General features: G+C 36.6%; 4 protein-coding genes across 6 annotated transcripts; 2 read left to right on the forward strand and 2 right to left on the reverse strand.

Annotated features, from left to right (window-relative positions):
* The first annotated feature begins 661 nt into the window (after window positions 1-661).
* Window positions 662-1,945, forward strand: LOC118049298 (auxin-induced protein 22D). The gene is made up of 4 exons (XM_035059244.2): window positions 662-1,064; window positions 1,192-1,397; window positions 1,501-1,600; window positions 1,702-1,945. Exons 1-4 carry the CDS (start codon window positions 841-843, stop codon window positions 1,769-1,771), a joined length of 600 nt encoding a protein of 199 aa, XP_034915135.1. The 5' UTR covers window positions 662-840; the 3' UTR covers window positions 1,772-1,945.
* Window positions 1,946-3,642: 1,697 nt separating this feature from the next.
* Window positions 3,643-5,785, reverse strand: LOC118049299 (protein OSB1, mitochondrial). The gene is made up of 5 exons (XM_035059245.2): window positions 5,173-5,785; window positions 4,762-4,900; window positions 4,593-4,674; window positions 4,398-4,504; window positions 3,643-4,046 (listed from the first exon to the last, which is right to left on the reverse strand). The coding sequence occupies exons 1-5, from the start codon at window positions 5,547-5,549 to the stop codon at window positions 3,855-3,857; spliced, it is 897 nt and encodes a 298-aa protein (XP_034915136.1). The 5' UTR covers window positions 5,550-5,785; the 3' UTR covers window positions 3,643-3,854.
* A 1,000-nt stretch (window positions 5,786-6,785) lies between these two features.
* Window positions 6,786-14,397, forward strand: LOC118049300 (NADH dehydrogenase [ubiquinone] flavoprotein 2, mitochondrial). 3 transcript variants are annotated; one of them, XM_073407692.1, is made up of 11 exons: window positions 6,786-6,983; window positions 7,067-7,099; window positions 7,208-7,273; window positions 8,663-8,779; window positions 10,043-10,120; window positions 10,206-10,311; window positions 10,426-10,472; window positions 10,981-11,058; window positions 11,162-11,227; window positions 11,341-11,455; window positions 12,277-14,397. In XM_073407692.1, the coding sequence occupies exons 1-10, from the start codon at window positions 6,918-6,920 to the stop codon at window positions 11,446-11,448; spliced, it is 765 nt and encodes a 254-aa protein (XP_073263793.1). In that variant the 5' UTR covers window positions 6,786-6,917; the 3' UTR covers window positions 11,449-11,455; window positions 12,277-14,397. The 3 variants fall into 3 exon arrangements, with proteins under 3 accessions (XP_073263793.1, XP_034915138.1, XP_034915137.1); XM_035059247.2 differs by lacking the exon at window positions 12,277-14,397 and adding an exon at window positions 11,663-11,880; XM_035059246.2 differs by lacking the exon at window positions 12,277-14,397 and having other exon boundaries at window positions 6,787-6,983; window positions 11,341-11,714.
* LOC118049301 (transcription factor UNE12) lies at window positions 13,212-19,373 on the reverse strand. The gene is made up of 6 exons (XM_035059248.2): window positions 18,740-19,373; window positions 17,298-17,417; window positions 16,339-16,404; window positions 14,827-14,892; window positions 13,982-14,059; window positions 13,212-13,892 (listed from the first exon to the last, which is right to left on the reverse strand). The coding sequence occupies exons 1-6, from the start codon at window positions 19,079-19,081 to the stop codon at window positions 13,662-13,664; spliced, it is 903 nt and encodes a 300-aa protein (XP_034915139.1). The 5' UTR covers window positions 19,082-19,373; the 3' UTR covers window positions 13,212-13,661.
* Window positions 19,374-20,370: the final 997 nt, after the last annotated feature.

Genomic DNA, 20,370 nt, shown 5'->3' on the forward strand with positions numbered 1-20,370 from the left:
TCATAATTTTTATATGCTTAAAAAAACTCTTCTAATAAAAAAGTACATCCACGACATTACAGAGAGAGAGAGAATGGCATAATTCATTTAAGGTCATGTAAGGCTCAAAAAGGCAAGAGCTGACCATGCCACATGACATTACACATGTCATGTACCGTCCACGAGACCAAATCAAATTCCAAACACAGAGGGTCCCATTAATGTCAAACCCATATGACCATGCATTGCCAATCAAAGACATCCACGAGGGACCCTCAGGTCACATGGGGATGTCCCCATCAAACCCTCAAGATCCAACGTTCCATGATCTGCCTCTCTAAGAATCAAATCTCATCCGTTCGTTCCCGGTCCCAAGCCTTCAATACTATCGGCCGTGCTTGTCTCTTCTTTGTCCCCCTCACTGACAACACCAAACTCCTTTGTGCGTCTAATTTGACAAGCAATGATATCTGTTGCCGGCTTTCACTTCAATGATTCAGCTCCACGCGCAAACTCAGGCTAGTTTCTGTGAGCCCACCTTCAAACCCTACCTGGCAATATGTGATTGGTCCAGATGGTAGAGCGTGTGGCACAGGTTTGTGGGGATATCATTCCTGATCACTGAAATTCATGCACGAACAGAATAAGTCACCTGGATATTGTCCCTTGTTAACAACCCTTATAAAACTATTTCTGCATCGCATCTTTCTCAGCATCACAGCAACAGTTTCAAGAAATAGTTCAACTTTGATTGATTTGGAATATTCAAGAATTCCCTCTGCGCAAGAGGTTGTGGCCAAAAGAGAGATTAATTATTTGTTTGGCATCATCAAGTTATTGCTCTAACATTCGTGATAAGCAATGGAGAGGTTAATGGCATACGAAAGACATCTAAATCTAAAGGCAACAGAACTGAGATTAGGGTTGCCTGGAAGCGATGAACCGGAGAAACCATCAACCACTCCTAGTGTCAGGAGTAACAAGAGAGCATCACCAGAAATATCAGAGGAGTCTAGGTCCAAGGGCAGCTCTAGTCTGTCCTCCAATGTTGAAAATTGTGAAGGAGATGGTGCCCCTCCTGCCAAGTAAGTTCTTTCACCTCTAACATATTGAACAGCCGAATCTTTCGAGACATGATCAAGATGAGCAACTGCGTTGATTTGTGTCGAATATCTCCTGTGATAACATGTTTGTGTTGGCTAATGATGGCAGGGCACAGGTAGTGGGATGGCCACCAATCCGATCTTACAGGAAAAATTGCTTGCAACCAAAGAAAAATGATCGAGTTGATGGTGCTGGAATGTACGTCAAAGTAAGCGTGGATGGAGCTCCTTATCTCAGGAAGATTGATCTTAAGGTGTACAGGAGCTACCCAGAGCTCCTCAAAGCGTTGGAAGATATGTTCAAGCTTACCATCGGTAAGTATATGCAAACTCCCTTATCACATGTATGATAATAGTAACGATGGTGGATTAAATATTGTTTTATCGTTTCTAATTAGAGTCTAAACAAATGTTTCAGGAGAGTACTCGGAGAATGAAGGATACAATGGATCTGACTTCGCTCCTACTTACGAAGATAGAGATGGAGATTGGATGCTTGTTGGAGACGTTCCATGGGAGTAAGTTCCATCTTCCATAGTTTCTTTATCTTTTATATAGATGAAGTGCTCTCCTAGCTATCTGTTTCCCCAAATTTACAAGGGTTTTGATCGTATTGCAGTATGTTTATCTCCACCTGCAAGAGGCTGAGAATTATGAAGGGATCAGAAGCTAGAGGATTGGGTTGTTAACAATAAGCATATACAGAACACAATCGTTCAAAACGTGTCAACGAAAGGAGATTTGGTGATATTTAGGACAAGAGTAATTTGCCTCGGGGTTCTACAAGAGATTGTGAGGTCTCTCAAGGTTACTGTAATAGGAACAGAAACATATATATTTGATCAGATGTTTTTTTCTTTTCCCTTCTCCGTGTAGCTTAATTTTGCCTTCATTTTGTTTTTGTTTTCGAAAATCATAAGGAATTAATACAGCTGGGAAAGAGAATAAATGGAAATTCCCGAGGTCCAACTCCACAGAGAAAATGTATCGCTTTCTTCCTAGATTTGGATATGTATCAATTACACTACAGATACAAAAGATTATACTTTTTTCTTTTCTGAATCATATACTAGTGCTCAATATTCAGTGCTAGAAACAGAGAGAGAGAAAATATTTGCTTTTACTTGGTAATTGAGGCTCTTTTTTATGCTTAATAGTCTAAATGAGATTTGGTATCGTCATATGCATGAGGCATAGCATTTGTAGGGGAATGAGAGATTGAATGGACTTTGATATAAATCCAAAACCTTATTTCCAACAATATTTTCCTTTTTCCATTGATGGTTCAAAAGAGAAATTCCAGCAGGAATTCATACCCTCTTCAATCCCACGATAGGAAGAGTTACTTTGAGAGCATTTTAATTCCACATTAGGTCCATCTAAAACTATACATCTCAATTCATCTAACAAATATTGTTTTTGGAATAACAGGGAGAAATGGGGGTAAGTCCAATAAAAAAAACCAGTTCGAGCACTAAATACCTAGATGATCATTTACAAGGATGGATGCTAACATCACACTTCATTAATACAGAGAAGAGCTGAAACTGGGTTTTCAGGAAAGTACAGAAAAATTGCACATACCTTTCCACCAATTTGCTAGAGAGAATGAATCCCATCCAAGCCAGATTGCCTGGAAGGGCTTTACCCGATTCTATGAGCGTATACGTTACTAACATTCAGATTGAAAGTTGACGTATATGCAAGACCAAGATAAAAAAAAAGAAAAGAAAAAAAGGGCAGGCACATGATTATGACTCTGGCAAACTTCCAGTTTTAGGAAGAGAGGGCAACAAAATCTAGAAAGATGATCCGGTGAGACACGTATTTCAGTATTTATAACTCGTCATCAACAATAACTAGAGAGATTGTTGATAGGAGAATAAAGTTCTTTGATTCCCTCCTATTCTAAATGGTAGTTAGGGAGGAGACACTAGAGCTGCTACCAGTTCTAGAATTTCTGTATTCTTGAAGCCTTGCTACCTCTATCATCTATGGACATTGAGTTGCAATAGAGCAAGTTAGTAAAAAGCTGAAAGAGTATCTCTTATCATTGTGAATAACAGAAACATTGCGATTAAGACAACAGAGGCATCTATTCATCATCAGTCATGTCTTCTCGAATTACTTTTATTGTAAGCTACTAGTAGTGAGCAAAGCACAAAACGTCAAATATGATTGTTGAGGACGTAGTAAAGGAGCAAGAGCTCAGGTATGACGCTGCTAAATATAAAGTCTTAGCCAGGGGTTTAAAGTCTTAGCCAGGGGTTATGTGTCCATCTTCATATACAAAAACTCTGACGTGGCATTTCATGCATATCTCAACAAATATCGTGTTGATTTCCTTAATTATGTTAGCTCCAACATCCTACTCCTTTACTTACCCCATGGTAGTAATAGATCAAGTTGAATCCAAGCTGGATGGATTGAGGTCCAACCAAGCACTCATGCAAACACACTAAAATAATCCAATCTTACATAGAATACGCTATATAATGCTCCTGATTAAATCCATGAAGAAATACCAGTCCATGTTGGACATGTTTCTTTAGGCCAAAACGAAGAAAAAGCATGTTGATTCAGGTTCTAAATGGTTCAAAAGCCACGACTAAACTTACAACTCATAGTCAATATATTTCTACATCACATGATATAAATACAAAGCCTATTCTGGATCTTTCAAAAATTACCTCAGATAAAGAGGGAAAATAACTTGATAAGCAGGAATTCCACCATAAGTGACACCAGTAATGGGGAGAAAAGCACTACACGCTATGACAAGGACAAGAAATCATCACCAGACATTGAACTTAAACGCAACTTAGAGTCCTGATCACGAAGAGACCCCATTCTTTCATCTAATATAGCTAATTGTGACTTCACCCAGGATGGATTGTACCTGCCTTCAACCCACAAAGCTTCTCCAGTGTCTTTGTGCTTGAAATCAGGATATTTTGGGTTCCTCTGTCAATCAAAGAAATAATGGTGAATTAACATAATGAATGAAGCATATAGGAATATGAAACAGCAAACAATCAATTTGAAGTCCTCATGCAGTATTAACAAAAAGGCAGACTACTTCAGGCCTCTTGATCCATTTTCATAAACAATTATGAAAAACACCATAAACTGAAAATGGATTAACAGAACAACAAAAAAACAGAATCTTAATGCACGAAGAAATTTTTTTCGGAACATACAAACACAAAACGATCATTGCATCAAATACAAGCACTCAAGAACTTTCCAATCAAACACGATGGCAAGAAGCATATGTATGCATGCATTTTCCAATTTATTAACTAAGACGACTACCTTGTCCTTCCTGTTATCCCACCACTCCAAAGGGCTAGCAAAAAATGCTTGCCACCGTTCTTCTGTGGAACCCATGTCATTTGCAGTGTTATTACCAAACTTTCTACCTGCAGGCAGTTAAACATCAAATAACGTCAACAACCAAACAATAACTTTACATTCGAAATCTAATGTCATAAAAGACATGTGATTTACCAGCTTCCATGTTATTAAAGCCTCGGTCATATAATCCTGTCGGAGAGCTCCTCTCTATAAAATTCAGCTGCTGGACAACCACCTGCAAGAAGTTGGAACAAGATAAAAATCCAATTGTATAAGCTTATTAAAAAAACTAGCCCAGAAGCACATATGACCATAACAGAACCTTGTAGTAGGTCTGCAGCTTCCCATCATCATTTTCAACTGAATCTGAAATCAGACGACCAGACACGTATATTTGCTGGCCTTTCTCTACATGCTGAGAAACAACTTGGGCCAACTCATCCCAGAAAGTCAAATTGATCCTGGGAAACAAGCATTATCATTTCCATAAAGGGTTTATGAAATTTAAACCCTGTGAAGCAAACTGCAATGCTTGTAATATCACAGGAAAGCAGGAAACAGATGTGTGACAGAGCCCTACAAGTAAAAGGTAACAGATACTGAACACATGCCATTAAATGTACCTATTTCTAGGCTACGCAGATGCAACTGTAAATAATTAAAAGTACAAAATTCAACTTGTTAAATTAAAAAAAAACGTCACTTATGTTTTGCATATGTGCATTTTGTTTACCAGGAGGTATCGGTTGCAGATTTCTTGACAGCAAGTCGAGTCCAAGCGACTACCTTGCCGGAGGGGAGGTGCTTGATTTCTACAGGGATCCCAACGATGCCGATGAGGTGCACCGAGTTACAGAGCTCCTTGTTCCATTGAATCTCAGCCGGTTTAGCATGCGTAACCGTTTGACTGTAGTGGTTGTCTCTGTAGTCAATGGAGCATTTCAAGCTGCGTTTGGGGAGGGACTTCTTAGAGGAGAAGGAGAGGGGGCTTAGGGGTAAAGTAGGGATTTTGATGTTTGTGAGAGGGTTTTTTGGAATGGAAAAAAATAGGTTAGCTGTTGATGATAATGCTAGTGTTTGCTCTAGAGCCATTGTTGGAAGTTGAAACATTTTGGTCTTGCTGTGATTTAGATTTAGACTTTATGGCAGTGAATGACCATGAAACGGTGAGTTTTAAAGGTGCCGATACTGTGAATGCGGTGGGGAGTTTGGTTTTGCGGGAAAATATCTTTCAAGGGTTTTTGGCTCCTCTTTTCACCGCACTCTTCTGGTTATCCTTGTTCAGGAGATGAATGGTGTCCCCTTTCGCGAGGAAGATGGGCTAGTTTCAGTTTTGGCATTGTCTTTGGGCTTGGCATCGATCCGTACTAGCACCCTGTTTTTTATTTCAAAACAATTTATATTAAATGGATCTGTTAGTCTCTTTAAAATAAATAAATAAAAATTATAGAGGATTTCTCTTCTATTTACTGCGGCGACCAAAAATCAAATTATTATCGCTGTATTTATTTATTTATTTACTTTTTATTCAAGTGGAGGATAACCTTAAAAGATTGTGGGTTTTTTTTTTATTAATTGGAGCCCTCCCCTCACCATTTCATAACTACTCTGGACATTTACTTAGCTAATATTTAGATTCAGCTCTACTCAAATTTTTCTTGTTCACCCTAGCATTCTCTACTTGTTCCATTATTGCTGAATACTTTTTAAATATTAAAAGTAATTTTAATGTGACCAAATTTTCTTTTTTTTTTACAATTAGTTTATACCTGTAACTCTATCTAATTGTATTGTCTTTCACAAAAGGTTATTTATAAAAAAAAAAACTTAATAAACTTGTATAAAAATAATTGTTTTAGAAAGAACTTTGGATTAATTTTTTTTCCAAATATTAATATGAGTTGACAAAAAATTAAACATAGAATGCAATATAAATGGAAAATATCCTGCTAATAAATACATTTTGATTAAAAAAAGGAATAAATTTTTTTAGGGCAAATCTGATCCAATTTAATTTAATATGAAAAAATTCTCTATGAAAATTGATAAAACAATAATAAATTTAAAATAAAGTTTTAATTAATCATATTCCAGATAATCCACTGTGTGTCACTTTATCTAATCTATAAATCACATTAAAACTGATTAAATTCTCATTTATTATTTTTATTTTTAGAAATCCGGAAAAAAAAAAAGAAAAAAAAAGAGAGGACAGCTTCTCTATGTTTTATGGGCCGGGCCTTAAACAATCCACATCCACCAATCTTCACGTGTCCAGATTCGAAGAGCAGGCTAGATTAATGGGCCTGACGAAAACAGAAGCTCGCCTACCACTCGCCGATCGGCTTGTACACGCATCATACTCGGAACATGCTGGCTTCATTCATTTCCTCTCTCGGATTTGTGGTCAATATCACCAGCATCGTCCCACCCAACCAAATCGTCTTCACACTCCACTGAGCTCAGCGTCCCCCGAAAATGCTAGCTCGTCTCGGAGCCACGCGTCTTCTCGAGATCCGTCAAGCTCTCCGCTTAACTCCTCAGGTTTTCTCCTTCGATTTTTATTTCCTATCGTTTTTTTCTGCATCCAATCGCCTCCTTCGATCTCATTTCTCTCATTTCCACAGGCTTCTCGATCCCTCTCCACTGCCTTGAACTATGTAAGCACCAATCCTCCCTGCTACGAAATTTTGACTGTTTGCATTGAATTTTTCATTATTTATTTTTGAAATTACTGTTGTGTGAAATGAAATTGGGGTTTGGCGCAGCACCTTAATACTCCGGATAACAATCCGGACCTTCCATGGGAGTTCACGGCGGCGAACAATGAGAAGGTAATGTGAAATAGCTAATAATTTTAATCTTTAAGTAATTCACTCTTATTATTTTTCTTTCGGTCTGTGTATATGGCATTTTTCACTTAATTTTGCATGTATTGTCAATAAATCTTGATCATTTATATTCATAATTATTACTAGTAATCGGCGGAGACAAGCCAAGTTTAGTGTATTTTAAGCTTTGGCCTGGGTTGTTTAGAAATTAGAAACTGTCTCCTGCCAAGCTATTGGGTGCGGCAAGATGGATAGCCTTACTAAACTAGAGCCTGGTCATGAAGGTAATGACCTTGTACATCAGAAGAATCTACAATTATGATGATGCTATGTAAGTTGGGCCACTGAAATGGGAGTATTATATGATAAATGCAGGTTTGGAATTAAATGCTTTGTGCAGAATATTGGTTAGTTATAGGAGACTTTGGCATGGAGTGATCATTTTGTTGGTATGTTAATAGCGTCGTTTATGGCCTTGAAGAAGGTTATTGCCTTTAGCAAATATATGAGAAAGGTGATCGATAAAAACAATTTATGATTCGGTGACCTTCTTCTTCAGTTTCATAGAGGAACTGCATTGGAGGGTGAGACGGGATATTATTGTGTGAAACTCGCAGGGTGCCTAGGCTGTAACTTCTTTTCCTCTCTTGTGGTGCTGATGTAACAACTTTTGTAGGAGTTAAAACTCTGTGTTAGTAGATGATAGTGAACTCTTTGCATTTAAAGCAGGCTTCTTTCTGGGGGTTGTTATTACTGTTGGCCATACAGTAATGTATTCATACATGGCCAATAATTCTCCTCTTCTGCTGTCTTCAATGAGAGTTTTGGTAATTTTTTTTCTTGTTTTGGTAGATTGACTGTTAAACATGTACAGACAATTTTGTTGGTTGTAGCTCTTTCTCCTTTAATGTGACCATGGTGATATAATGATCTCATCATTGTTATGAGGAAGATGAGAGTGAAACATAACATCAGCAGCTTGTACCTAAAATTCTGTAAATCACAAAGACAACTGTTTACATTCTTCAATTATGTTAGGATCATGCACTTACGAATTCACCAAAAAAAATTAGCTATTCATAAGGATAAAACTTTGTTTCCTTAAATCAGCATTTCATATCCAATTTTTAAGTGGCTTGTAGGCATGAAGGGTTTCTCTATTAGTATGAATGGGTGAGACAATTAGCCTTGTATTCTTGTATTGCAGTAGCAGGGCAGTCGATCAAAGTATGAATACTGGCCTTTATAACCATGGAATCTCAATCTAACAGAAGCTTGCCTAGACCCCATCTTTAACTCCCTTCACCAAAAACATTGATTGTTCTCTTAACTGATTGTCTATTAATGTTCAGATGATGTTAACATTTCATTTTTCACAACCTCTGATGTCAGGTTAAAGAAATAATATCTCACTATCCATCCAACTACAAGCAATCTGCAGTTATTCCTCTGTTAGATCTTGCACAGCAACAGCATGGAGGATGGCTTCCTGTTTCAGCAATGAATGCTGTAAGTGGACATGATGTACAAACAATACTGATTTTAATTCACATTTATAAACTTCTAGCAGTAAATTTGAACTAGTCTTTTTAAACACAGGGAATTTAATGGCACATTTGATATGTTTGTGGTAAACAAAATATTTGCGGTGAGAGTTGGATGCTAACATATCATGGCGCCTTTCTATTTTAATGAAATGTTATATGATATTTTATCATATTGTGTTAACAGTTTGTTGGTTGCTTGTCTGTTGTCAAATCATTTAGGGATTACATCTGGTTCGAAGTTGGGTAAATCTGGCCATAGTTACTGTTTTTCCCCCCTCTTTTCACATGACTTTTCCAATGGTAATCAAGCTAAAAAAATCCTCCAAAATCATGATTTGACATTATCAGACCCCCCAACCCTAAGCTAATGGAGAACTAGAAAATGCATTTCTTAATCACATAAGCAATTGGATATGTGTATCCAAAATTCACAAATGATCACATTTTGTCTTATCAACTTGCTATAACCACAAGGGTTTGTGGCTATGCTCCCCACTTTGTCAACCATTCTTCAATTCCAAGGCCAAGTTATGAGGATCTATTTTCTAGTGAATTTCATACTCCATAATCCTGGTATAGATGGCATGCCTGTGACTGGACGATGGAGATTCAGCCAAGCTAGGCTTGGGATACCTCCTGACCATCAAACCCAAAAAAAAAAAAAAAACCAAAAAAAGGAAAAAAAAAGCTTGGAGCCAATTTATTTTCTTGAAGGTTGTCCCTAATATTGCTGAATCTATCAGGGGAAAAAAATAACCTAGTAGAATAAGCATTAAAGCTACCCTGTTTAGTTTGAGGATGGTTTTGTGCTTGGCACTATGTATAGTATTCCTTCTTCAGCAGGTGTGACATTCTTTTTGTCCCGCTGTTCTTATTTGTAGAGCACAAAATTATAGGAGATGCAAAATAATTGATATCTTGAACATAAATGGATAGATTGATAAAAACCCAAGATGGCCATGAATTGTATTATTTTATATCAAATATTTTATTATTTTTCCTTCTGAGTTTCAGTGAGATTTACTGGATTATTTGGTTCATATAATCAGATCACGAACTTGTTTTGCTAACATGTGTTGCCACTTTGTTTTTCTTAGTTTTTAAACCTGTTTGCTGTAAATTTCAAATTTTTGGATATCTTCATGTGACTAAAAGAAAGATAATCGTACTGGAAAGCAGACTGATATATGATTAACAGTATTGAAATGTTTTGTGGATCCTCTAGGTGGCTAAGGTAATAGAAGTTGCCCCTATCCGTGTGTATGAAGTTGCAACGTTTTACTCAATGTTCAACCGGTCTCCTGTAAGAAAATTTATCCTTTTTTACATCTTGCTTTCTCTACGTATGCGTAGTGCAATTTCACGAGCCTCTTTAATTGGTTTTTCAGGTGGGCAAATATCATCTATTGGTTTGTGGCACAACACCATGTATGATACGAGGTTCACGGGAAATTGAAGATGCATTACTAAAACACTTGGGAGTGAAGCGCAATGGTGAGTTCTAAATAACATGCTTGGCTTCTTTCACATTATAGTGGATCACTTGTTATTTAGAATTTGACTTGAGATTTGGAGAATAAACCCTTGCTTCCAATTTTTAACGTGTAGAAGTAACCAAGGATGGCCTTTTCTCTGTTGGAGAAATGGAATGTATGGTGAGTATTTCTTCATCCATCTTTATTAAACGAAGTGCTGTTTTCCTTAGGTTGTACTTGAATCAGGACTCAGTAATTAGAAAGAACTACATCCATGCTGGATGCTCCAATGAAATTTTTGGAAAATGGATTTCAATGTGTTTATTGCTAGGTTTAGTTGAAATCTTCGAGTTCTAATTAACAAATACAAAGACGAAAACTAGCAACAGAAATTATGGGTATTTTGTTATGGATTGCCCAGTTCTCCGCATGGAATTGTATAAGGGTATTAGAAGGTGATCAAACGCAAACATATTGATTAGCTTAGATTGTAAAGGCTCTTGCCATCTTAGCAGAGAGATCAAACCCAATTTCACAGGCAATTGGTGGTTAAGGGGTGGCAATCCATCAACTTAAAAAGCACAAAAACTATGTGAACATGGATAATGAAATACAGGTCTTTTATGATACTCTTGACCATCTTTTGTTATGGATGCATGGTGTGATATTAGTTATTGCTTTTCTGCAGGGATGTTGCGTAAATGCTCCTATGATTACAGTCGCCGATTACTCCAATGGATCTGAAGGATATACTTACAATTATTACGTGGGTCAATGATAATCCCTCTGTCCTTAAAAGTTGAGTATTCGTGTGTTCAGATGATGTAAAACTTTCAGAATTTTATGCTGGTCTTTCATTTTAACTGCAGGAAGATGTTACTCCAAAACGAGTGGTTGAGATAGTTGAGATGCTAAGAAAGGGGGAGAAGCCACCGGTAAGACTACTGGCAGGGGATTTTGATTATCTTTACTTTTCCCTGGGGTTTTTTATTTCTCATATGACCAGCGCTATTATTGCTGTAAACTCAATTTCTGTTATGCATTCCAGCATGGCACACAAAACCCACAACGCACTAAGTGTGGACCAGAAGGAGGCAATACTACTCTGCACGGAGAACCAAAACCTCCTCCATGTCGGGATCTTGATGCCTGCTAAAGCTATGGTAAATGTCGTCTCAAATAATGCAAAAAATGGAGTTTTTCTGGCTTACTTGATGATTTGCTCTTGTTTCATTAAGCGTAACCATTTTTTTGTATTTTCCTGCCTGCCTGGTTTCTGGTGGATGTTTAAATCCATGCAACTGCTAATTTCAAGTTGTGAAATGGCTTAACAGATCATTGATGTCCTTGGATTCTCATAAAATCTGTAGGTGGTTGAGGGCTTGCCTTTTTATGGTGGCACTGAAAACAGTTTGTTGTTAACACTTGGGTATGGCATGGCTCATAAAATGTAATTCTAAAACCATCCCTAAGATGTTTCTTCGGGGCACCAAAAAAAAAAAGGAACAGAAAAAACCACCATATGATAACGAGTCAAATTTTGTTGATTCTGAAGTGAAACGAGGGAGAGAGAAACCCAGATTTCCCATGAGTTTGTCATTTGGAGCTTAATATTTTCCTTGCTTTTTTCTTTGCTTTTCTTTTCTTTTCTGACATGAGGATCTGTACTCAGTAGCAACTAGCATGTCCACAAGCTTTGTTTCTTGGATCTATGAGCTATCCCTATATGGTAACTGAGCCATCCAGCAAACTGGATACCCAAATTGGTTGACTGTTTGAGCTTGTTGACCTTAAGAGGAATGTTCACCAATGTCGTGATTTGATGCGGTACTCCGCACTTGGAATGGACTGTGTTTCCACCTCATCCGGAACGAACAAATAGTATAAACAAATGATAGATTATCATGATGTCAGCTCTCTGCTTTATCAACTTGTCTCCTGTAGTGCCTTGAAAGTGATAGGCATTTGTCCATTTTCGTTGTAGGATTTGAGGATGGTGATGACCAAGTTGTAGTGTGCGACTAAAATGCGGATATCAATGACGATAGATAGACATGAACATATTTGCAGAGGTTAGATATAAGCGTGGATGTAGTGACTTGCTTCATTTGTCGTAACTGACCAGCCCACTTCTGTATTAGGTTAAGAGTTGGATTAGGGTCAACGGAGGAATCGAAAACTAAATCTATATCTGCAACTCTTTTGTTTTAAAACGTCTTACCTTTGTTTCTATATTTTTAAAGTGTTTTTAAAATTTTTATTATTGTTTTGCTTTAATTAATATTATTTGTGTTTTTAGATTATTTTAATATGTTATATTAAAATAATTTTTAAAAATATATTATTTTAATATATTTTCAAATAAAAACATTTTCAAAAACAATCATATTTTAAAAACATTAAAAACACTCCCTTTAATGAATCCATTCACATAGCACCGCAGGTACAAGAATTGCTGCGGATACTTGCTGTTGCACAGACCTGAGTGCCGTTAATCACGGGCAACAAGAAGAGGAAATATTTGATAGCAATGTCTGATGATACTCGTCGGATTTGCTGAGGCATTGAGGGAAAAAGGACCAGCATCTAAATGACGCGTACATAAGCCGTTTGAGTTTTTTCCTACTTGAATCGAAGTCCCCTCTTTTAAGGATTCTGTTGCCTGCCCTTCAAGTACACATTAGCACTGAACGAGCATTTTATGATTCCAGGAAGATGGCTGTGTTAACAAAACAGTCGGATTAGCAACGGTAATCAACACAGCCCAAATCTCCCAATGGATATGTCTCTCTCCAATGATTTCATCCTCCAATAACGATTCAGGAGAAAAGGAAGTCAAATTGCTTTTTGAAACCCCACGCGCACTTTTTAAAGAAAGTAGCAACCATCATTTTCTGTTGGACTAGAACACCCAGCATATTGAAACAACCAGACATCTACCTTTGCATTCCATTTCCTCTGAAATACACTATTACAATAATAGTATTTACTTTCAGTCTACCTCTTTTACAAGGTCCCACAACCCACTACAAAAAAATTGAGCTCCACTAGAAAAGTGCTTTAATCATTTTCCACTCCCCCACCACTGATTCCAAAAGAAGAGCATGTCATGCGAGCTTTGAAAACTCTCCTCTCTCTTGAACTTGCAGAGCGCCTGCACTCTTTTAGGCATAGACATCGAACCCCGTTTTGAAAAAAGGCTGGAAAGAAAACGAAAAAGCAAGAACTATGGCATCTGACTTTGATTGCAATTTGAAACTCGGGGAACATTTGATCGTGGGGGTTGAAACGGGACAAGTAAGGAATGGGACCCTAAGCATTTGGTGACTTTTAAACTGGACCACGGGATGCTCCCCCCTTTCCACGGTTCTATGACGGGGGGTTAGTTTCTGGTTTCACAATAGTGGTGGTATCTGGTGGTTGTGTGTGGTAAATTGCAGAGGCTAGTGAGATGGGCATGATGCAAAGAGCCTTTGATTGGAGAAACTGCATGGCAGCACCAACATTTTCCTCCATTAGCTTAGCTACCTGTCTTTCAGTGCCATCATTTGACCACTTCTCCCACGCCAGTTGGTTTCTTCCGCCTTCGCCAGTTTCATCCTATAGTAAAAGGAGTGAGCACAGTTGCCTGGGTGCAAAAGGGAAAGGAAGTGAATTATCCTCCATAAACACTATCTTTTCCTTGTTACCTCAACTGGTGATAGTGGGATGTCGGTTACAAGTGGCGCAACAGCACCAGCTCCGCCCAGTCTACTCATGCTTAATACCTGTTAAATTGATGATGTGTCATTATTTAGAAATGGAAAGAAAGGGGAAATTAATAAATTCATTACAGTTTGTGTGAGCACTTCATTTCCCAATGAATGAGGTACGTACCTAAACAAGACACTGAATATTCAAACTTTAATTGCATAACATATAATAATTCACCTTTTCCAGGCAATCTTCATTTCATAATTTGTCATTTATAGTGAAGATATTGTCATTCATTAAAATTTATGAGCATCCAAATATTCCTGAGGAAACTATACATGACCCTCTCATTTCCTTGCAACAAATTCTACCACAAAAGTACCAACAATATTTAAAGACAAAAAAAAAACTTGTTTCAGAAATGGAAGGATCAAAGAACAAAAGTGGACACCCAAGACAAAAGGGAATCTAAAATTAACTGACAAGTGGAAATTCATAATTTATGTGAAAGACCATAATCAATATTCTAAACAACTGACCACAAATAATTTGTCTTTTATATTCTAAACAGCTGACACCACACCACCACTACTCTGGCATAAAAGCCTGTTTAGATTGGATGAAAGAATGACTCTTGCTAAAATCACCCATTGGTTCAGCAATCATCAGAACCTTGACTGACATAATCAATTATTCTCAAACATAAATTGGAGTAGAAAGGGGGAAAGAGTGACTAAAAATCTTCTTGACACTTCACAAACACAAGAATATTGATGTTCGCCATAAAGATATTGGCTGAATAAGGATTATGCAATTGAGAATGGAAATATAGAGATCATACCTTTACTTGAAGCCTTAAAAACTTCACATAATCCACAATTTCATCAAGCATGGCGGCTCGATCTGTCTGTACAAAAAAATTATGCATCAGTGATGGAGGATGGATTTGAGAAAGAAGCAACTGTCATGCTTTGTGAACCTTCCTTTCCTTTGATCAACCAAAACCACTCATTCTATAGCCATATTCCTAGAACAATACACCTATAAATCCCCACCTATAAACTAGAGGAATCATGCTCCATTGGAACCTTACACATGCCATATGTAAAAAAAATATTTTTCTTTTCCCTTCTAGTACTTATCGCTTGATCCATTTTTTGACTTTCAAATACACAGTTCATTCTCATTTCCATCACAGCAATTGATTGGAAGCCAAAAGTAGGAAAAAGACTTGAAAGTGTAGGAGTCAGGACACAGATGAACCTATCAAAATACAAAATATCCTGTATCCTCGTGGACAGTCAAGTCCAGCTAGATCAAACATATGCACGGAAGGAAATCTATACTCAGATGTGATTTCTTGGATATACCAACAAATATTCTGTTAAATCCATAATCCCCAAACAGTTCTGAGAAGAATACAACAAACTTCTGGCAAATGGCCAAATGCTCATATAATTTATGTCAAGGTGCTCAAGTCATGTCAATGCATTTGCCACCAGCAGAAGAGGAATCTAATCAATTGTCATAGATGCGCACGGTTAAGGCAAACTTGATCATAGGCCTAAAACTAATCATCATGTATAACTCTAGCAGTTTCAGCAAAATTAACCATTTTAACTACATGACACTATATTGAATTTTTCATATTCCACTTGAACACATACAATTTTTATATATTAGTTGATTCCCAATTTGTAAAAAGGTTAATTGTTAGACTTTATAAGCAATTTTTTTGAACACAAATGAAACTCCACTGCATTGGCAAACTGCAGTCTGATGCTCAAACTCCCTCTCCCTTGTCAAATAGGGCAGCTTTTCTATAATGGTCTCGGTAGTAGGACTCTGTTACCACCACACATTGCCACATATTTAGCACCTAGGAGGTGATAAGTACAGAAAGCAGTAGATATTTGGTCTAGGCCATCTTGTTTGAATATCTTGGCAGGCCCATAATGTTCTGTAATTAAGGCTGCAAGACAAGTCATTGCCACTGCCAGATAATCCAGCATAACTACAAGACCAACCACCATGAAGTAAACCTCTTACAAACCACCACCAACCATCCCTATGGTGGATTTCTTTACTGAAAACAGACCAGAGATTTGAAACCATAAAGTTGTCATAGTATTTAAAATCATTAACCTCAACTTGACGAGCCCTACTTATTTTCAAACAACTTGATTCAGGAAAAGAACAATCCACTTGGTCAAAAATAAATTCATTTGTACTTCATTAATTGTTTAATGTTTTTTCCTTCCAACAAAAGAAGCAAGAATGAATTGCCAAATGCTTTTCCTGGAGTGCAGAAAGCAACCCCATTCTGAAATTATGCAAGGGGAAAGACACTGACCTTGTTCACACTAGGAACCAGCTCCTGCAATGCCCTGATTCTTTCAGCTATTCTTTCTCTGCGCAACTGTGACAAAAGGGGAAAAAAGATCAAGAACAACAGTGCAATTTCTATGGAGAAAGACAAATGAAATCTGAAAGATGAGAAAAGAACAATGAACTCAAGAGCCAACACTCAAGTCCTCTCTAACCCTTCAAAACATCATAATATGAGCCTAACAATCCTTCTTGATGTATAAAGGTTGTGATAGTCAAAATCACATGGAAACATGCCCATCAAAAGAAGAGTATATGGATGCTTTTTCAATTCAACACAATGTAATCCATGTCAAAACCTTGAGATAAGTAGGTTCCCAGCAAGATTGATTGTAATGATGAAACTAGTCAGTTTGAAACCTCAACTCTCAGTGAGATAACTCCCTCAAACCAAAGCATTAGTGTTGTGACATTTTAATAAGATCATAAACATCACACTGATGGCCTTCTTGCCAGAATTATATATATATATATATAGAAGGCCTTTTTACCAGATTTTCCAGAGAGATATGGATTAGATTTATCATCATAGATTCATAAACACAGCATTTTAGGCATGCTAATCATGAACCAGCTACATTTAGAATACTTGCATTGATTCTTCACTAACACCACTTACTGATCAAACAACAAAAAGCCTCATTTAAAATACAATTGCCAGGACTCAACCCAATTAAATCTTAATAAAAAATAATAATTTGAACTTTGAACATTAATCAGAGCCTATATTTTACTCCTTAACATGAATGCTCAAGTTGCAGTCTCTCTAGTCCTCCCACAACTAAGGAACAATTTGTATACTTTATTCTTCTAGAGCCATGTGTAGTCATGACAATATTATCATTCCATGTTTACCACTATTGTGCATGCTATATTAAGCTATTTCCATGGTTAACATTATCGTGCATACTACATCAACCTTACCCGTTCAGCAATACTATGAGGATCTGTGGCCTGACCTCGCCTAGCACGGACCCTTGGGCGCATTGCTGGTGGATGTGTAGCTGCAGTGACTGTTGTGGGCATTGGTTGACCATGAAAAACCTGCAAAAATATGAGGATCTTACCAAAGACAGATTACAATAAAGGATAGGCTATTTCACCAGCTCCACTAAATCCTCCAATCCCAAAAAACATAAAGTTGCAAAAAAAGGAAACCAAATATGTATGAGTGAAACAACAAACTGCCCGACAATGGTTGATCACGTGAGAAAAGATAACAACAGACATTAAAAATCAAAGGTATTGTGACAACACCAGAGAGGAAAGAAACGTTAGGTATAATTTGGCAATTCCTAGAAAATATTGACTAATCTAGATATTAGAATACATCAGCTAATTATGGTGCTTGTGCATAGATTGACAGTAATTTGAAAGAATATAGCATATATGACCATGCAATGAATGTTTTTCACCATTAGGATTGGACTACAACAGATCAAATCCAGATCACTCACGTGAGAGGTGTATCCTGACCAACCACTACACTGTTAGAATTTGTTACTAGATAAACCAAAGAAAATATATGATTCTTATTGAAGCAGAAAAACTGATTCAATTTAACGTCATCTGAAAACTTGGGTGGATTTCACTTGAGAAAAATCAAGTTTTCTTCTGTTCTCTATCTCAACTATTACACGCAATCCCTGCTCCTTCACTGTTCCTTGCATGCCAGCTTCAAAAGCTGACAATTTCACAATTAGGCAATTGTCCAATCCAGCAAAATCAAACCCCACAACACCCCACATGTTTGACTTCTCAAGAAATCATTTGTCAACTAAAAAATATCCAATCAGCCAGCTATAATGTTGAACTGGTAAAGATCCACTACAGCCCCCCGAATGCTATTTCCACTGTATCACTTAATTTTCCTTTACTGACCATGATCATACAAAAAGAAAAAAGAAATTATACCTTAGAAGGAGAAAGAAAACTATAGATTAGGAAACATTTGTATATAAGTGTATCAAAGTAATCAGTCTTAGCCACTCAAAGGAGGACCGACAACAACCAGCTTCCTATTCTTTTCCTTTGTCAAAATACACATCTTGGAATCTCACTACAGTAACCTCCAAAGATCAACCACCTACTTTTATGTCTCTATATGAATTCCTTTTTCTCCCTCACGCTCTCTCTACACTCTAATGGAAAGAGCTACAAGCATTGAAAGGGAAATAAAAAATGATTAAAAAAATAATGATTAATTAAGAGAAATTAAACTGGCTTTTGAATTGCATGTCTTCAATTTCTAAATTAATAGTTTTAATAAGATCACTATTTTCCTTTTTTAAAAAACTTTAAAAATAATAATTTCGCTCCAAAGAAAAGTAAACTAATACTGCAAAAAAAAATTAACTTTCACTCACATTTCTAACTCTACCATCAACAATATCATCACGGAACCGATTCCCACTCCCGGACGCCTCCTCGGGCTTCAGAAACCCTCCCTTCCCCTGCTCCAAGCTAAGCCCCAGCGGAAACCCGTGAAATCCCGCGCCTCCGCCTCCAGGAGCACCGCCGAGTGCGGAGATGTGGCCGGAACCATCACCGGAGCTAAGCTGAAGCATCATAGGAGCTTGAGCAGAAGCAGCGCCAGCCAAGGCAGCGTCAGCTCCAACCAAGCCAGCTTCAGCTGAAGCAAAATTAGGCATCCCGAGAATTTCCTGCAGGAAATCATCGGTTGGAGGTTCGGTTGGGTTATTGGCCATTTGGAGTAGGTCTGGGAGGAGTCAAAGTGAGTGGAGATAGCGAGTTAGGGATTCAAAAGAGCATCCATTTACATGCAAAACCGTTTTAATTGGAAGGTTTACGGCATGTTTGGGGCATGAAAGATTTGGCAGGAGTCGATTTCAACTACTTAAATTGTAGCCAGATCTCGTGTTTTGAAAGAACTGTACTCTAAAGGATTGAATTCAACTGCTTACAAATATGTACGGAAATCAATTCTCTTTTATAATCACACGAGAGGAGGTGTGATTTATTTGAAGAATTCTGGCCTGATAACTCTTGACATTCACAGTGCCTAGACTACCCCTCGATAAAAGAATCTCACTCGCGCAACACATGAGTCTCCTGTTTGCGCTCCTGTTTTGTTATGGGTTTTCTTACTGCGGTTTTTTAAAAAACAGTTATAGTTTTAATAAAAGTATTTTTATTGATATTTAATATATATATATATATATAATTACGAGTTTTTACATGAAAATAAGTCTCCATAAATAAATAAAATAAATTATTTTAACTTTTATAAAATCAAAGCAGTTATGTATAAAGAATGAAAATTAGTAGAACATTAAAATATCTCTTAGTGGATAACTTTACTATTTGACTTTAGATCATTGACGTTGCTTCTAAAATATACATGTTTTTTTCTTTCTCATTATTATGTTATGTACGATTTAAAACTACGTGGCATTGCTGTTATTTTGAGTGGGTGAAGTTTTTTTAAAATCAATTTAGAGTTACATTATTCTTTTTTGTTAGGGTTAATTTTTAAAATGTTTTTTATATAAAAATATATTAGAATAATATATATTTAATTTTTAAAAAATTATTTTTAATATTAACACATTAAAATAATCTAAAAATATCAAAAAAAATAATAATCTAAAGCAAAAAAAAAATATATATATTTTTTAAAACGCTTGAAACAGAAAAATAAAATTTTTTATATAAAAATAATATGAAAATATAAAAAAAATCAAAATTTGAGGGATTATAGTTTATACCACATTTCTGAATAGATTCTTAGTTTGACTTGGATGAGGTTCACTTAATTAACTTAATTGTTAGTTTTTAAAAAATCAAAATAATATTAATTCATTTTTATTAAAAAAAACAATCAACTTGAACAAATATGTACAGTCAATAACTAAATTCTTATAATAAGTTGACTTTCAAATCCAAGTTTAGTAAATACAATTATATCATATTTATAGTCATGTAAATTCCTCTCTCTTTTTTGCTTTTATGATAAAGATGATGTTAAAATGACTTC

This window comes from Populus alba, chromosome 2 (genome assembly GCF_005239225.2).
Source record: "Populus alba chromosome 2, ASM523922v2, whole genome shotgun sequence".
NCBI classification, from domain to species: domain Eukaryota; kingdom Viridiplantae; phylum Streptophyta; class Magnoliopsida; order Malpighiales; family Salicaceae; genus Populus; species Populus alba.

Excerpts from the sequence above, each read along its gene's own strand:
- LOC118049299 (XM_035059245.2), bottom strand. The coding sequence starts at position 5,549 with ATGTTTCAACTTCCAACAATGGCTCTAGAGCAAACACTAGCATTATCA. Across the intron at positions 4,505-4,592 it reads CTTTAATAACATGGAAGCTG|GTAGAAAGTTTGGTAATAAC; the intron begins GTAAATCACATG and ends AACTGCCTGCAG. Across the intron at positions 4,047-4,397 it reads GGGATAACAGGAAGGACAAG|AGGAACCCAAAATATCCTGA; the intron begins GTAGTCGTCTTA and ends TTTGATTGACAG.
- LOC118049298 (XM_035059244.2), top strand. The coding sequence starts at position 841 with ATGGAGAGGTTAATGGCATACGAAAGACATCTAAATCTAAAGGCAACA. Across the intron at positions 1,065-1,191 it reads GATGGTGCCCCTCCTGCCAA|GGCACAGGTAGTGGGATGGC; the intron begins GTAAGTTCTTTC and ends TAATGATGGCAG. Across the intron at positions 1,398-1,500 it reads TATGTTCAAGCTTACCATCG|GAGAGTACTCGGAGAATGAA; the intron begins GTAAGTATATGC and ends CAAATGTTTCAG.
- LOC118049300 (XM_073407692.1), top strand. The coding sequence starts at position 6,918 with ATGCTAGCTCGTCTCGGAGCCACGCGTCTTCTCGAGATCCGTCAAGCT. Across the intron at positions 7,100-7,207 it reads TCTCCACTGCCTTGAACTAT|CACCTTAATACTCCGGATAA; the intron begins GTAAGCACCAAT and ends GGTTTGGCGCAG. Across the intron at positions 8,780-10,042 it reads CTGTTTCAGCAATGAATGCT|GTGGCTAAGGTAATAGAAGT; the intron begins GTAAGTGGACAT and ends TGGATCCTCTAG.
- LOC118049301 (XM_035059248.2), bottom strand. The coding sequence starts at position 19,081 with ATGGCCAATAACCCAACCGAACCTCCAACCGATGATTTCCTGCAGGAA. Across the intron at positions 14,060-14,826 it reads TTTTAAGGCTTCAAGTAAAG|GTATTAAGCATGAGTAGACT; the intron begins GTATGATCTCTA and ends TCAATTTAACAG. Across the intron at positions 13,893-13,981 it reads TCCCACTATCACCAGTTGAG|GATGAAACTGGCGAAGGCGG; the intron begins GTAACAAGGAAA and ends CTTTTACTATAG.